Here is an 18265-nt window from a genome sequence, read left to right as displayed (position 1 = left end):
AATTTTGCATGTCATTCTCTAACCGGTCGTTGCATTTGTTGGTTCCGACTCGGGGACGAGTGACGAGGGAGGGGTGTAGTGTTACGGTTTTGTGTTTTACAAATAAAGGTTAATTTCCCCTCATAGTTTAGTCACACTACAACACGTAGCCTCGCGATAGTTCAGTTATTTCATAGTAAATGTAAGCGTAGTCCTTTTCCTGTGTTAGTTTTGCATTGTGTAGAATAATGAGAGTTAGGTCTCCTTCCAATGCTTATGCTGCCTCTCGATGCTTTGGCTTTGGCGCGAAATGCCATGAGGCAGGCCTGAACACGTCGATCAAGGGCGAAGGAAGGCGGGGAAGGAGTGACGGTAAGCACGAGCCGCCAATCAGGGCTCGAGGGGATTGGCTTAGCACTGCGGCAAAAGGCGTGGTTTTGCAACATTCGATGCGGGCCAGGGCGGAACCATATAACCCTGTGCCGGAGCCTCCCCAGGTCAGTTATGAGATGAGGGGAGATGCGCTGTGACAAGTTCTGAGAGTGCGCGGTGTTGAACCAAGTTGTGAGAGTCGGTTCGGAGAGCCAAGTTGTGGGAAGGGAGGCAGACGAGTTACAAGTTGAGTTCGCGGTTGAGCTTGAGTCAGATCCTCCGTTGAGTTACGAGAGTGAAAGCGCGCCGTTGTATTAATCGCGCTGTGAAGGACCGCTGTGCCGGGCGAGAGACGCGCATATTTTCCTGCCTGCCTTTTCTCGAGATACGTGCTGTGAGGATCCCTCCCGCCTGCCTGCCTCCCTTCGTCGGGGGACGTGCAGTGACCGCCAGAGGGCCACGCCGGGTGAGCTGTTCCTGAATGACCAAGCCGGCACGTTCAGCGCATGAACAATCCTTCCTTCATCCCCCTGTGAGTGTGAATGGGCCCATTGTCTGGGAAAATAAGTTAAGACTGACTAAGATCTGCCCTGTGTCTCTCTTTTCTACCGAACCATTGTACATAATAGTGTAAATAAATCGTGTTATTTCTTTGATTCGACCGTCTCGTGTTTTCCATCATTGACTGAGCGTGGTACGAATTATATCGCTCTAATCGGGTTCCAATACAAAGGTAATAGCACGGACCACGTGGTGCGCCATCCGCTCGGGTGCACTTAAATTACGCGTGGTTCGTGTGAGACGTGATCCCCGCTTCCGCGGCGGCGTGGGTACTTAGGTACGTGCGAACATTGTCCCGAAACCCTGTCCCGCGTTTGACCGGAAGTGGCAACTCAAGTCTTGCGGTTGCGACGACCCAAGGAGAACAAGGGGCTTAATCTCCCCTTGGTACGGGAATGGGGTCGCGCAAAACCGTAACAATATGAAACGGTTCTTAAATTCTAATAAGACATAAAACGTTTTTTTTTTCAGGAGTTGTACCAGTGAATGTAATTTTGAGAGAATTTCAGGTTAAAATGCTAAACATTTACGATTTGAAAGAAAAATTGCTTTGGCCTCGGGTTGACAGTTACTGGACGTATCCTATTTCAAAACATGCAATGGACATGTCAGAATAATTAATGGTCTTCTATAAATACATAAAAATATAATTTCGTTAGTATATAAGAGAAAACCTTTTCTAATTTAAAATACATGACAAAACTTGCACAAGCAACATTAACACCACAAGTTTATTGACATGTCGTTATTTTACCATTCACGATGCATTATGAAACATGGTATATAAGGCTTGAAAACAAAATCAATATTTTGCACCAAAATTGAATATTAATGCTTATGATATACGAGCAGATAACCCAGTTCCACTTTGTTGTTGGGTGTTTTGTATGTGGCTCACTGTGCTCGCCTCAACAGACGTCACTACAGAGGCATAAGCTTGTTTTAAATGAGGATAATGACTGTACATGAGTTTCTGTGTAGTCATGATTTGCACCAATCATAATACAAACAATTATTTTGTGCAAATTTATTTATAACACTGTATTTGTGTTATTTGATTGTAATTTATTTTTAATCTAAAAAGGTCTAAGTTGTCTAAAGCTCTGTAAATGTTCAAGAGTGACATACTTCAAGAGTGAAGCAGACTTCCCTGCTAATGTCTGCTGCTCTTCTTCTGCTCCAATCGGTTCTTCTGATCATGTGCTTGTCAAAGTGGACATCTCTCTGGCCATTCTCAGAGAGCCTCCTCAGCGTCGACGAGTCTGGCATTTCACTCAGGCCGACTGGGACGGTCTTCAAGCAGCCATCAATCGTCTGGATTGGTCTCCCATCTCCACTGCCTCTGACATCAATTCTTCCTGGGAATTCTTCCAAAGCAAACTGATCTCTCTCATGCACAGATTTATCCCATCTCGCCTTCAGTTGTCTTACCCTTCCCTCCCGTCCATGGTACACTGAATCTTGTGGTGAGGCAGTTGCCCTGAAACAACTTGCCTTTGCCTCTTGGAAGGCTAATCCAACTGAAGGCAATCTCAGTTCCTTCCACCAAGCTCGGAACAAGTGTGTGTCTACCCTCAGGAGTGCCAGGAAGCACTATCTCTCCTCACTCAAGAATGAACTCTCAAACCTGTCTCCTTCCTCCAAATCCTGGTGGCGTCTGGTCAAATCCGTTTCTGGTGTTTGTTCCCCCTCCATCCCCTCCCTTACCTCAAATGGCCACACAGTTGACATCGCACGTGACAAAGCCGAATGCCTCAACTCTGTGTTTGCCTCAAAATCCTTCGTCCCAAACCCATCTCTCTCTGTTCCCACCTTTCCCAGTCGAACCCAACTGCTCCTGGACTCTGTGTCCTTCTCTCCTGACAAGGTGGAGGAGTTTTTGTCAAACCTCGACTCTGATTCTGCAACTGGACCAGACGGCATCAGCCCACGGGTCCTAAAATCCTGCTCTGCCGCTCTATCTCACCCTCTCTCTGTTCTTTTCACCCTATCTTTTGCTCAAGGTCATCTGCCAGCATCCTGCAAATCAGCAAACATTACTGCTTTACACAAAAAAGGTGCAAAAACAGATCCTTGCAACTACACACCAATCAGCCTGCTCCCAATTATCAGCAAAGTCATGGAATCCATCATTGCTTCGGATATGAAATCTTTCCTCTTCTCCAATGGCTTGATCTCTGATCATCAATTTGGTTTCAGACCAGGTCACTCTACTCTGGACATGCTGCTTCTGCTGTCTCAACAATGGATGGAGGTCCTCAATGCCAAACAGGAAATCAGAGCTGTCTCCCTTGACATATCACGTGCCTTCGATACGGTCTGGCACCAAGCTCTGCTCACCAAACTCTCCTCCTATGGTATCCATGGAAATCTCCATGCATGGCTTGCGGACTTCCTCTCTGGTCGTAGTCAACGTGTGGCCCTGAATGGATTTCTCTCATCTCCCCTTCCTGTTCAGGCTGGAGTTCCCCAAGGCAGTGTGCTGGGCCCTGTGCTTTTTCTGGTCTTTATCAATGATCTCTCTGACTCTCTGAAAAATCCTCTCTATCTCTTTGCTGATGACTCCACTCTCTGCCGCTCCAATTCCTCTTCCCTCAGATCGGCAGTCTGCAGCCTCCTCACTCTCTGAAGACCTGGACAAAATCACAGACTGGTCAAACAAGTGGAACATGTCTTTCAATCCTGACAAATCTCACACTCTTACTATGTCTCTCCGAAAAGATCGACTGGACAACCCTCCCATCTACTTTCTCAACAATCCTCTCCAAGAAGTTCTGTCGCTCAAGCTTTTGGGTCTCAGTATCTGCCATGATCTTTCTTGGGAAAACCACATTTCCAAGCTGGCCTCCAAAGCCAGTCGCCGACTGGGCATCCTCCGTCGTGCGAAGTCCTTCCTAGACACACCTGAGCTCCTCACCACATACAAGGCTTTCATCCGCAGCTCAATGGAATACTGTTCTCCCCTATGGGCTGGTGCTCCTGCCTCACACCTGGCTCGGCTTCACGCTGTTGAATCCAAAGCTTTCAGAATCATTGGAATCTCCCGCGATGAAGCTATCTCTGAGGGCCTTTCACTCACTCACCGCAGGCAGGTAGGTGGTCTTTCTGTCTTCTACCGACTCCTCTCCGGCCTTGCTCCCCCAGCTCTCTCTGTGCTCTGTCCCCCAAATATTCCTGCAGGTCGCACAAGATCTGCCAGCCACCCTCTGATGGTTAAACTGCCGAAATCCCGGCTCTCTGCTCACCTTCACTCTTTCATTCCTCTTTTCTCCCGCCTCTGGAACAAACTCCCACACTCTCTTCAATCACACTCCTCCCTCCAGGTCTTTAAAACAGCTGTTCACCACCATCTCTTATCTTCCCCCATCCAAAACCTTGATCTTTTCTACCCCCACTAATTCACCCCAGATCCACCTTGTTTGAAATTCCAACTTCTTTCCTGGAAGTCCTGGCAGTGTCCATATATTTTATACCTCTCCCACCCCCCCCCCCCCCCCTTCCCATGCCTCCCCCCAAAGCCCTCTCCCTCCCACAGTTCTCTCGATGTCTCCATGTCTCTCGGTCCCTGCTCTCAAATGTTGTGTTTGTGTCCTTCCCCATCTCTCCCCATCTTGTCTACCGCTCCCGATGTTATTTGTTTTATGTGTCTGTTTGTCTTTCTGTGTGATTAATGTTCGCTCTTTCACGAGCCTCGATCTTGTATACAAAAAAATAATAATAATTTTAAAAAAAGAAAAAGAAAAAAAAAAGAGCCCAAGCTGTCTAATCTGTCTGAAGTGTGTTGGGGGTCAAAATGGTGTTTAGGCATAAAGGGTCGAAAGGGACTTTAGAGGTGTAAATGTCTAAAAGTTATATTGGTCTAAAGGTTATATGGGTCTAAAGGGTATAAAAGGTCTGAGGGGTGAAGTGATCTAAAGGTGTCTAAAGCATGTCTTAAAGGTAAAGGTGAAAGTGTCTTAAAAATAAAAGGTGTCTTAAGGGTCTTCAGAGTCCTTTAGGACTTTGGGGTCTTTAGGGGTCTTGGGGATCTTAGGGTTATTTTCGATATTTTGGGTCTTCCGGGTATTTAAGGGTCTTTGTGGGTATTTAAGGGTCTTTGGGGTATTTAAAGGTCTTATTGGTTCTTTGGGGGCTCTTGGTTATTTTGAGTCCTCTGGGTCTTTGAGATCTTCGAGGTCTTTAAGTGTGTTTTTGGTCTTTTTTTCTTTTTTTTGTGTGCTAAGTCGAGACTCATGTAAGAGCTTTAAGGATATTAGGGGTCTTTTATGACTTCAGGAAGTTTTGGGTCTTCGGGGTATTTTGGATCTTAAGGGTCTTCGGGGTATTTTGGATCTTAAAGGTCTTTGTGGTCTTAGAGGTATTTAGGGATTTTAGGGGTCTTGGGGGTCTTGAAAGATCTTGGGGCTCTCGGCAGTCTAAAGGGTCGAAAAGGTACATTCCAATAGTATGTAATTAATAGACAGGAGGCAACCGACGTTGAAAGAGTACGTAGTTAATGGACATATAGTCATACGGCTTCACGGATGGTTTCGTGGACGGCTTCACGGATAGCCGTGTTTTTCGGTTTTATATCCACAGTATAGAGAGATGACAGAATTGACTGATAAGTTTGTGTTTTTATTTTAACTTCCGGTATATGTGCAAACCAACGACTGAGCATATACACCACATGCGCACCAAAAATGAATATAGCTCGAGATTGCATGAAGAACACTATTTATAAACCTCCACATGTACTGTCTGGACCTAAGAGCTCCGAATTGAGGTATCATTCAGCATTGTACATGGTGTGGTTATGACATTTACCCCAATCAGACGCAATTGGGTATATATATATATATATATATATATATATATATATATATATATATATATATATATATATATATGATAGATTTATAGAAGAGCATTCAAATTGGAGATTGTTGTAATTAAGCAGTTGCAAACCAAAATATGTGAAAATGTCGATTCACACATGTCATTCGAGATTGGGCAACATTAATCACTGCCAACATGTCACATGATTTGGAGAAATCTCCATGAAGGTGAAACTCTGAGGAAGTGGGTGATGGATAATCAATTTATTTAATGAAAATATCAGCTCAGAAACTCAATCACACATGTGCGTCTCAGCATCATGCAGTGATTTTAATGTGTGCAAGTCTACAGAATTGCTTCACCTATCCGTTAAGTGACTGAAGCTTTGAGAGAGAGCTCAAAACCATACTGCATGCTTTCATTCATAAAATGTAGCTATATCAAGCTTTTACAGAACATACTCTACTCTACATTTGAGAACGAATTCATGAGTCAAAGCTTCGACTGAAAAACTGTTTTGCCGACCAAAAAAACAAAACTGATGAGCATCATTCAAACACGGAAGCAGCACGTAGGGGAGAGTGGGGTAAGATGAGCCATTTTTCAGTAATGCCCTTCTGGACATCAAATATAAAGTGCTGTGCATCAGAGCCATAGTGATTATGATGGTGTAAATACTTGCTTCTCCCCTCATACACATGTTACCATTTCATTTTCATGTAATTAATTAGCAGAGGCCTTCAAAAAAAAGTTGTCTAATGGCTCATTTTGCCCCAATGATGGGGCAAGTTGATCATGGGTTCGGGGTAACTTGCGCCTGTGGGTAAGTTGAGCCACACGGAAAAAAAACAGCATGAAACATTTTGTGTCCCATCAAATTCACCGGCTCAATACAGGACAGAACAGCAATAAAACAAGTTTGAGACAAAAAGTTTAAGTCCACATCCACTGGAAAAGCTTATTATTGATAAAACACTGAGAAAACCCATTGAAACTGGGAATGCATGAAGTATTAATGAATACACATTTTTTAAACAATCACGCAAAAGCTGTTGCTTATAGCTTTAACAATGCAAAACAAGACAAAGTAGTTTCCTGTAAATGTTCACGTTTTTCAGATCAGATTTTTCAGTTCAATAATTGAAACTTGATAAATGCTCCTTTCCCTTGTGTGAAATTTACGCACATGTAAGAAGCACCTCGTGTCTATTACAAAGTAACATGATGTAATTGATCTAATGAAATTTAACAGTTTGAACTGAAATAATTATACATGTATTGTGTTCTGATTATTGGTAAGACACATGAATTATCAGTAAACTTTGGCTGAATGTTCATACATATGTAATCGTCAAGATTTATCAGTCAGATATGGATGAACTGGTTTGTATTTCAAATAATTATGAAGAACAACCACGTGCTGTCTTCCTTTTATAGTCCCAAGGCATTTTTCCATTTACCTGTGATTAATGCAAAAATATTTACATAAATCATTCTTAGGAATAAGATTTAGATCTATACACAAGTATCGGTGTTACAAGAACTACAGTTTTCAACTCCAACTTGCGTATAAAGCAGTAACTTTAGCTTGCACACATGTTCATGGGGTAAGATGAGCCATGGCTCAACTTGACCCGACCCAATTGATCATCTTACCCCACGGGCGCCACTTTGAATATAAACATGCTCATTTCACGTATTGATTCAATTTACAATTCATACTCTCAGGTAAATAATCTACACCATTCATGTTCACATTACTACATAAACAATTCATTAAGCTTCCATTAATTCTATTGTTATCACCCTCAAAACACCATAACTCAAAGTTTGGGAAATTCTGAAAAAAATACAAATTTCATTAGATCTTACTTACCCCTGCTTCATATTCCTCTGCATGTGTACTCAGGAAGAAAGACTGTTGCTATGAAAGTATAGATGGCGCTCTCACACCTTCAAATATTTCACTTTCTAAGAAACATGGGGTGGCTCAACTTACCCTTAGCAACTTACCCCACTCTCCCCTACTCCTAGGTGGCTCAATGGATCATTTTGAAATTCTGCATGATGATCCATGGCAATGTGCAAAAACTAATGGAGTCCTTTTTTCATTTTCCATCCAGGTGGTGAGATAATGAACTTAAAATGTAATTATGTGAACACCATGTACAACGACAATAATTTTCCTTCGAATTAAACTGAAAATCAACTTTATCACCTAATACTCCCCGACTCCCTCCATCGGAAGACGAGCGTCTGTCCCACGTGGGACTATTTATTAAATTTCTTGCCAGGTCTACCCCCCCCCCCCCCCTGTTTTGTGGTCATATTACCTGCATAGTCTGTTGAGAGACTGTTGTCCTTGACCAGTGTGGTTACAGATATACACAAAACGGCATCCTTCACATGCTGGACCGTAACCGTCGCATCAAGACTCGGCCAGAGCGATTTCAGGACTGTCGTGACCGCTTTGATCTCATTCTGTCATGCGAGGAGAGGGTCTATGACCAAATCGTGGAAGGTGAAGCTCATAGTTTGACAGTGGGAAAGTGTGCGTGTGCATGGTTTTTTGTTCGCAATTTTTGTGCCTGTGTTGATGTGTGTATTATGCTTGTGTGTGTGTGTGTGTGTGTGTGTGTGTGTGTGTGTGTGTGTGTGTGTGTGTGTGTGTGTGTGTGTGTGTGTTTTTTTTTTTTTTTTTTCTTCAAGAGTGAGGCTCATGGAAGAACAAATTGAAATTGACAGTGGGTTAGCAGGGCAAAAATCAGGCACAGCCAGCAAAATAATTATGGCTGGAACAAGAAAGGAAAAGCTCGAGAGAGGGAAGAAACACTGAAATCAGAAAATAAGAGGGTTGCGTTATGAAGGGTTAATGGGGGCAATAAAGATAATGGGTCAGGATGTGGGATGGCAAGGTGGCAGTGAACTGTCTGCTTGAAATCATGGAGGGAAGAGTGGAAAAGAATGGCCTCTGAAAGAGGTTCCATCGATGGGATAAGTGAGGGATGAATGAGTAGCAGTGTGCAGTCTGTCTGGATTTTGGAAGTGTAACCAGAGGGGGTTGCTGCAACAGCACATGCAACCTGGAGTAGTTGGGGAGGATCGGAGGCTGGAAGAACAGAAAGAGCAATATCGCTGGCGGAGGTAATGACTTGCATATGACATGCTGAAAGCAAAGAATCTTTTGCTTCAGCCTCATCACAGGAGATTCCAATAATGTTAAGAACTTTAAATGTCACATAATCTATGAGAGACATCTGTCTGGTTCTATGACTGGATCTATGAGAGACATCTGTCCTCATCTATGAGGATGCTGGGGCGCCATTCCATAGGGGAGAGCAGTACTCCATTGAGCTCACGAAAAAAGCCTTGTATACTGTGTGTAGCTCTTATTTTCCAAGGAAAAACTTATCGATGGAGGATGCCCAATTTGTAGCTGGCTTCGGAGTCAAGCCTTTCTATGTAGTTGGCCTAGCATCGGAAAGGTCATGCCAATGGTGTGACCTAGAAGTTCAAGAGACTGTACGTCTTCCAGTAGCTCACCATGGAAATACACAGATCGGTTAGTTTGATGGTCCTTGCTGAATGGCAGGGAGACTGAGATTTTCCATGGCTGAAGGGCATATTCCATTGATCCAGACCAGCATCTAATCAATTCAATATCAGCAGAGAGTGATCCAGCTGCAGTCTCCCGAGCAGTGGGATGGGGGTACTCTACGGCACAATGTGGAATCATCTCTAAAAAGAAAGAGGTTCTTTCCAGAGCATTGGAAGGTCATTTACATAGATGAAGAACAAGACAACTGAACGCACTGCCTTGGGGAACTCGGGTCTCCACTGGGAGAGAGGAGGAGAGGCCTACATTGACACCAACACATTGACTGCATAAGTGGAGGAAGTCAGATATCCAGGAATGGAGGTGGCCTTAAATACTACAGACAGAGAGCCTGGCAAACAAAGCAGAATGCCTGAGATATGTCTAAGGAGAGACATTCCTGACCTCTTGATTGAGATTTTGAGCCACCAACCATTGCTGAGGGATGAGCAGCAGCGTGTTCCGAGTGGAGTGACCAGAACAGAATCCAAAGTGATGGTCAGAGATCAGGCTGTTTGAAAACAGGAAAGACCACATTAGCAGCAATGATGGATTCCATAACTTTACTTTGCAAGTAAGTTCACTGGTCTGTAGTTGTGATATGTTTTTGCACCCTTCTTGTACAAGTTTGTTTGCTGACATATTGGCCAATGGAAGGCAACCACATTAGAACGTTGTCATGTATGTTGCTATTAACCACAGCCATATTGATTATTAATTGATTAATAGGATATTTAATGACCACTTTTGTGCACATTAAGGCTAAATTGCATCAATGAAGATGAATATGAAAAACATTTCAAACTATATTCGCCATGCCTAGTCTATCGTATGTATGAAGTTTCGCATCGATCTGTTAAGCGGTTCTGGAGAGGAAGATTATTTTACATTTTTATTTTCAATCCAATATGGCCACCAGACCAAGTGACCGATGACATGATATATTTAATTCTTCACTCACATCTGATCATAGATCAGATACGAGAAGTTTCAGATTTTTCGAATAAGCATTTTGATTCAATCAATTATGGCTAGAATACCACTTAACCGATGATATCATTGTTATCACCCTAAATAGCCCATGGGAAGTTTATGACATGTTCCAAGTTTCAATTTTTTCATTGAGCGGTTTCTGAGATGTCCAAATTTTTCCTTTAATCCAAGATGACTGCTATCAATCCAAGATGATGTGACCTATGACCTCAGAGTTGTTAATAAAATATTCGCCATTGGGAGTCCCTCTTATGCTTAAAGTTTTGCATCGATTGGCCAAGCGGTTGCAGAGAAGACAATAATTATGTAAAAATATGTAGACTTGGGCACACAGACAGACAGGGACGTTGCAATGGTCTCGCAATCCCTTCGGGCAAGACTAAATATGGAGACAGAGCGGCATGGTTTGACTACACGTGATTTGTAGGCAAACACAGAGTTCAGACAGATGAAGAAACTGTTTAGACATTATGTGTGTGTGTTGTGTTGTGTTCACGTACAATGTCTGTACACGTTTTGCGCGTGTGCTGCATCCGTTTTGCATGTTTTCATGCATGTTTTGCATTTGCTTTTTGTATGTTGTTTGTGTGTTTGTGTGCACGTGTGTTTTTGTCTGTGCCTGCGTTTTATCGATTTCTTAATCATGCTATTATTAGACAACAGACTCATTCACCTGTAGCTCACTGGAGTTATTTATATGTTCCTTTTTGCCTGTGCTTCATTTAACATCAGTTCACATATTATGCAGACGCACAATCGTTTCGTAATTAAAATCAATTTTGTAAAATATTTGTCTGGAATGCTCCAAAATATGTTGCTTTGCTCACCGCGCTGTTGTGTGATAGAGTTGCACGGCCGAGACCAGGAGACTTATGAACCAGTGCATGTTATCAACGTGGACATTGAGGACAACCACGAAGATGCCACCATTGGGGCTTTTCTCATCTACGAGCTCTGCCAATGTGTGAGTTCTCTTTTTTGTTTTATAACCTTCTTTTTTCACTTACGTACGATTTCACGTCGCAATATCTGCTATGATTAATCCTGGAGCCCACTGGTGCATTATATTGACATCATCATTTTGGACATCACCTTTGAACAATGAGCAAAACTTATGTTTTTGCACCCTTCTTGATGAATTGATGAATTGATGAATGACTTGAGATTACCTTGGGTATAAGTGGTGAAATATGTTGATGTCGAACGTCAGATACTATTTTTTTATTCTTTGCGGTAACCTGCCTGCTACTTTTTCTATCGCTTGGTGTAATTTCAGGTGGGCACCATAACACAGAATGAGGTCCTCATGCGATCTAAAATATCTGTATTCATTTATTTATTACTTTGCAAAATGGAAGATTTTTCGAGTACAGTATATTCGACAGGTGACTTTATTATTCTCTCTGTCTGTCTGTTTGTCAATCACCCACAGGTCACAATGTTAACCGATCGTCATGAAACTTTACCAAGCTGTAGAGGTAGTCACAACTGAGAAGCCTATTGATTTTGAGGTCAAAGGTCATCTTGAGGTAGAATTTCTAAAATCATCTTTTTTTTTTTTTAATCTGAATGACTCGAAAGCATTTGCATATTGAGTCACTGAATTGGGGAAAACAACTATTTCTGAGGTGAAAAGGTCAAAGGTGAAAGGTCAACGAGAAGTCAAACTTCTAAAATTATCAATTTTCATCTGAACAATCGTCAATTTTCTTCTGATTGACTTGAAAGTTTAAACAGCAATAACAGAGTGCCTCGCTGAATTGGGAAACCAACTATTTTTGAGGTCAAAAGGTAAAAGGTCAACTCAAGGTCAAACTTCTAAAATCAATTTTCATCGGAAATTTTCATCTGATTAACATGAAAATTAAAGACCAATTGCATAGTGCATCACGGAATTGGGAAACCAACTATTTTGAGGTAAAAAGGTCAAAGGTGAACTTGAGGTCAAACTTCTAAAATCATCAATTTTCATCTAAAAAATAATTAATTTTCATCCGATTGACCCAAGCTATGATTAAGATCATCAATTTGAATATTATTTAAACTAGCAACGGTACCCGCCCTATGGGCGGGGCTTCAATTGGGAAGCAGAAATGAAAAGGCAATGGCCTCTCCAATATTGTACCCGTTTGTGACGTTTGTCACATTGTCTCCAGTACCCGTTTGTGACTGTTTTCATTGTGACGAAAATATTCGAATTATTATTCGAATATTCGAATTCGAATTTATTTATTCGTATTTATTCGAATTGCACAAATATGTGAATTGTGATTGTGTTTCATTGTGATGTTTGTGCGGCGACGGGCGGTGTGTACAAAGGGCAGGGACTTAATCAACGCGAGCTGATGACTCGCGCTTACTGGGAATTCCTCGTTCGTGGGACACTGTCTCAAGCCCCAGTCCCCATCACGGATGGGGCTCAGTGGTTTACCCGAGCCTGACGGCGAAGGGCAAGGTACATGCTGGCTCGTCCAGTGTAGCACGCGTGCGGCCCCGGACATCGAAGGGCATTAAACGTTCATTAAACATTAAACGTTCATTAAAGGATTACAAAACGAAAAACATTACGAAATTACGTTGACACCGTCACGTCAAACACTACCGTGAACACATACATCGTCACAACATCGTCACAATGAGAACATCGTCACAATGAACGTTATGCGAACGCGAATGTTATGCGGGAGTCCAAACCTGAGAATGCTGGAGACCAAAGCTGAAATTGGGAAAACTAAATAGCCTATTTTACTCCCAGGGGTCCCAGGATTACCCACCCAAAATATCTTTGCAATCGGTTCAGCAGTTTTTACGGTACCTTCGAACAGACAGACGGACATTTGGTGAATTGTAGTAAGATGGTCAATTTGGTGTCTCCATGGCAAAAAAAAATGTGGGGGGAGAGGGGGGGTGTGGGAATGGATTTTGCAAGTATTTCTTGTTTGTTTCCTTGTTTGGTTGTTTATGTTTCAAAGACCAAGTTATGATTTTGTCATGCTTGAGCACTGGAACATTTTCAGGCATTCCTTATCATAGCTTTGTTACTCCAATGGCTCTTTTCAGGAATGTGATTGAACAGCTTCCAGTTGTAGCTCTTTTGTGGTAATTAACTTTCCATCACTCCAATAGCTCTGACAATTTGTAATCTGAGATATATTTTCTTTTTCAGTTTCAAACTTCTTTTCTCAAAAACTTTTTTGTGTAAGCAGCTGCAATAAATCAATATCATAGCAGGAAATGTTGGAGTGTTGTGTGTGTGTATGTGTATGTGTGTGTTTGTTTGTGTGTGTGTGTGTGTGTGTGTGTGTGTGTGTGTGTGTTTATGTGTGTGGCGTTGTCTCCATAAGCGTGTTTCAGGAGGTGGAACGGAGTCCTCCCAGGTCTTGAAGTATCCACCTCCGTTTCAGTAAGGGATCATGATTCATAGACCAATTTGTGAAGTTTTCTTGTTCTCAAAGTTTTGTTCCGAGGGCTTTTTCAGGATCGTCATCGAGCCTAGGATAACTTCCAAATGCAGTTAATTTGTCGTGGTATTCCCAGGAATGTTTTTAAAGATCTCTGTAAGGTTATTTTGTTATCACTCTCGTTGCTCTAGGTTAGGGTTAGGGTTAGGGTAGCTGATACACCGTGTGTGTGTGTGTGTGTGTGTGTGTGTGTGTGTGTGTGTGTGTGTGTGTGTGTGTGTGTGTGTGTGTGTGTCACACTTTATTCAAGAGGGTTTATGCTGTCATACATTAATAAAAAATGGAACTGTTGGAAAGCTAATGATCGATTTACTTGCACCAAAAATTTCAAAAGTTGTAAAACATCGTGCCCATTTAATCACACAAATGCCTTTTAGCAGTACTCATGGAGTTCAATGTGGCAGTTTTAATGGTTCCATTTTTATTTCTTTACAACAGTCTGAACCTTTTACAACAAAGTGTGACGGACATGGAGAGATCACACAAGAGCACACAAAATTATATACATGCACGCCTCGTGATACGCACTCCCAGTTAACGCATTTTCACTGTTACGCAAATTAATAAAGTAACGAACATTTTTCACAATACACCACGTATTTTCGCTGAGGCGCATTATTTTTTTTCCTCACTACCCCGAATAAAGGGGTAGCATATGTGCTGCAATGTGAGAACGGAAGGGGATTATTCCATTTTAAATCAAGGGGTATGAACATAATACCATAATATTGTATTGTAAATTAACAACCATTAAATCGGTGCGGTGCCATTAAACAGGTTTTTTTTTAAACTTTTAATCTGCACGTTGTACTGTACTTTGGGGCATCATAATCGAGTGCTATCAAGTAACTTTCGTTGTGAGTAATTTTCGGAAAACATTTCCCAAACACTACAATATGAGTGTAAAACGACCTGAATCTACTCCATCAATCACTTGTGGTAAGAGGACTCACCACTCTATTACTTTAGCTCCCCACCCCCACATCTCCAGGTCTCGACACACAATCTCTTCTCCTATTATTTGGTGTGTACAGTACTGTGTACTCGTTTATTTTTCTTCTACTTTGTTATATTTATGGTGGATATTCATGTAATTAATACATTTAGTGATGGTCTATTTATTTACCAAATTATTGTCTTTTGCGTTTAGTTAGGATAGTTTTGGTAAGGTGTAAGTATAGTAAGGTAGCGTAAGGTGTCTGAACATCAGCCTCCCCTCTCCTTCCCCCGCCCCAGAATGCATCTTCGATTTATAGCGCTATATCTATGGGAAAATCTTTTCCCCTAAACACATTTTCGCTATACACACTACTTTCGCAGAACACATCTAGTTCATATAGCGAGGAGTGCCAGAGTTGTAATTTTTCTTGAAGCAATAGAAAAATATATAAAAGTATAGTACACTGAAGGAGCACACAAACAACAACAACAACAACCATAGCCAGGGTGACAGCAACAACAGCAACAACGTTTTATAAGTTATCCTTTTTTCATGTGTTTCACTTCCTTTTACATCCTCCTTGAGACTCACAGATGTACATGCAATATGTTTGAAGTACGACATGCTTTCTTTCGATGAAACCTCTCAGTGAAGTAAAAGGTCTTGTGTGCTCGTTTATATAACTAGGGCATGCCCGTACTATATATAAGCTAGGACGTGCCCGTACGTGGGTGCCCGTTCCTTGCCAAAAAAAAAAAAAAAAAAAAATTTGTGTAGGGGTGTGTGTGTGTAAACATCCTAGGGCGTGCCCGTACGTGGGTGCAAAAAAACATGCGTGCAAACAACAACAACAAAAAAAAACTTTGAAACCACGTGGCAGTAACGACCACAGAACCCCCCCCCCCCCCTCTATTTACATGAATGGTTTGGTCCATTCGCAACGACCACAGAACCCCCCCCCTCTATTTACATGCAATGGTTTGGTCCAAAGCGAACGGCTTGCAGTGTTTGGTAAAGAAATCGCCATAGCTCGGTAACTACTTCTCCGATTAATATGAAACCTTGAAAAGGCACATCCTCGGGTCCCCAGCAATATACCTGGCAAGTTTAAAGTATATCGGACTGGTAGTTGTCGAGAAACAGCGGTCACAGACAAACATACACACATACATACATACACACATACACACATACACACATACAAACACACATACACACAGAGATTAATGGAATTATAGATAGATTTAGTGTGTGTATTTAAAGGCAAAATTTATAACCCTATTTCATTGCAGTGAAAGCTGGGTGCATGTGATGTAGTTTCTTTAGACTGCAATAGATATACGTGCAAACACACTCTGAGGAATGGGTGCTGTTAACTTGAACAATCCACATCCAGGGGGAGAAAATTCAACTTTTGCTTTAAATTCAACAATTTTGTTGAACTGTGTCCAAGGTAGCTTGCAGTGCACTTCATACCAGGAGCCCATTCTGACAAAATTTTCTGTGGCACAGAATCTGTACATTCTTCAGTTATGGTCTATTTATTCCTCCGAGTCCGAGATTTGGTGTGCGCTAAAGGGATGATTCTTTACGCCGTTCCTTACGGATGGTCATAACGTCATAACGTAGGACAGGCAGTGTCTTCGATGTTGGAGAAGAGCCTCATTATTATTCCCAGCCTTCACTGTGCTGCTATATTACCACCGCCACCAAATGCTCCCAATAACATGGGGACTTCACGATAACATAAGTAAAGTTATCAAAACGTGTAGATTCACTCGAATTAATCACTGGTGGTTTATCGTATACTCTCTCACTCTTTTGTTTCCTCCTAGATTCAGCTCACAGAAGACATGGACAATGAAATGGATGAATTACTGCAGGAGTTTGAGGACAAGAGCGGAAAGTCTTTCTTGCACACGGTCTGCTTTTACTAGGACGTGGTGAAGTTACTTTTAAGGTCACGTTTGTCTTGTCTCGTGACTAGAAGACAACGCGTCAGAAACTTCGAGATTTGTCGCGAGGATAAACCGCTGGTAGACAGGAAATGTTCTTGAGCGCGTCGCAAGATTTCCTTCCAGATTAGGGTCTTTCAGCCCTGATTCAGTTTTCTTGCCAACTTCCCCTTCGAATATTGACTTTGAGAAAGTTGCAGTTTTTTTTTATCTTTCTTTTTTGCTGCTGCTTCTGAATGGAACAGTTTAACAAGAACGGCCTTTGGACGGTGCGTTGCACTTGACCTTGTTATTTTGGCTTTCTTCAGGAAGGGCCAGCCGTTTGTCTTTTTTGTTATTTTTTGAGCAACCTGTGCATTGCTTATACATCACCTAATGGCTGCATACCATGTAGCAAGGTTGAGCTTTAAGTTGTTTTGTCGACCACGGTAAATGATGACGATGCGATCACACATATAATCGTGTCTTACCGATATATCATGGGATGACTTTAACAAGATGCTATTTGGCAAACAGCATTGACATTGTGACTGATTGTAAATGGAATTACTGTTGGATCACTCCAATGATGTATGAATTGGTTCCAGGAGAAATGGTTGTTCGCGTCACTATATTGCGGAACTAACTCGACCTGACCATGTACGCAGCATTTGCAATGTGAGCTTCGGTTTTTGACCAAGGCACGTTGAACAAAAACTGGAGCGTTGAAATGTCGGCTCCAGGGTTCATCACCTGTCGGTAGTTTGGTATGGAAAGCAAGACAAATGTATTTTATTCCCGATGGGACTCAGCATTCTATTTACCTTTTTCAAACTTTCCTTCTTGTTTGACTCCATTTATTTGCAACCTCGCGCAAATGCGGCTGAGCTTTTTGATCCACGGGATATTAAAGCAGATATGAAAAGGCTTTCTTCATTCATCACTTGTGCACCTGTGATTCTCCTGTGCTGCCACAGGTGCTTGTTAATGAACGACTTGGTCACGGTCGAGCGTCGACCTTAAGAACAAATGGCTGACTGTTGGTTGCTTGGAAATATCGATTGTAGAAACGACGAGATGAGGCATTTGATGAACTATTCGGTAACCTTTAATCGATTATTGCAACATTTGGGTCCAAAATTCCGCAGTCGATCTCGTCCTGGTCGGGAAGGATTCCGCCCGAGTCCTTCAACGCAACAACAGACCCGGCCTGACGTTCAACTGAAGTGGCAGGAATTTGGAATTTGGCCAGGATGCCGGAGATAAGTCGCAAGTTGGGAATCAAACCCAGGCCGTAAGGGTCGAAGGTGAGTACACCACCTCCGCAGCATTCCGTCAGACCCTCAAATTCCTAAGGTTTTATTTCCATTTCAGACACTTGTTTTGCTGGAACGAGTCGTGTACGCATGCCTTTTTCCAGTGCCTGCGTACGGTTTGATTCTAGTCCTACCAAGGTTATGTGCGTTTTTATTTTCAGGAACTTGAAGGACGTTGTTTGAAAGTGAACATTGAGTTGAAGAGAAAATGATTGGGAAATGGGAATGGTATGAATTCATTTATACATGTCGATACACCCGGACAAGCAGATGTACGCCGAACACTCTTCCTGAGA

At 42.1% G+C, this 18265-nt stretch overlaps 1 protein-coding gene across 1 annotated transcript in view; it reads left to right on the top strand.

Annotated features, from left to right (window-relative positions):
- Positions 1 to 18265, top strand: part of SSU72 (SSU72 homolog, RNA polymerase II CTD phosphatase) — a 54751-nt gene that overhangs the window by 36454 nt on the left and 32 nt on the right. The window contains exons 3-5 of the mRNA XM_068103316.2: positions 8112 to 8251; positions 11164 to 11282; positions 16555 to 18265. The exon at positions 16555 to 18265 is cut by the window's right edge and continues 32 nt beyond it. Coding sequence (XP_067959417.1) covers positions 8112 to 8251; positions 11164 to 11282; positions 16555 to 16656 — 361 coding nt within the window. The 3' untranslated portion in view covers positions 16657 to 18265. The remainder of the gene's footprint in view (positions 1 to 8111; positions 8252 to 11163; positions 11283 to 16554) is intronic.

Source organism: Myxine glutinosa, chromosome 6, assembly GCF_964187855.1.
Source record: "Myxine glutinosa chromosome 6, kmMyxGlut1.1, whole genome shotgun sequence".
In the NCBI taxonomy this organism is placed as follows: Eukaryota; Metazoa; Chordata; class Myxini; order Myxiniformes; family Myxinidae; genus Myxine; species Myxine glutinosa.
The sequence above is the reverse complement of the archived record's forward strand: the minus strand, read 5'-3'. Positions and strand labels throughout refer to the sequence as shown.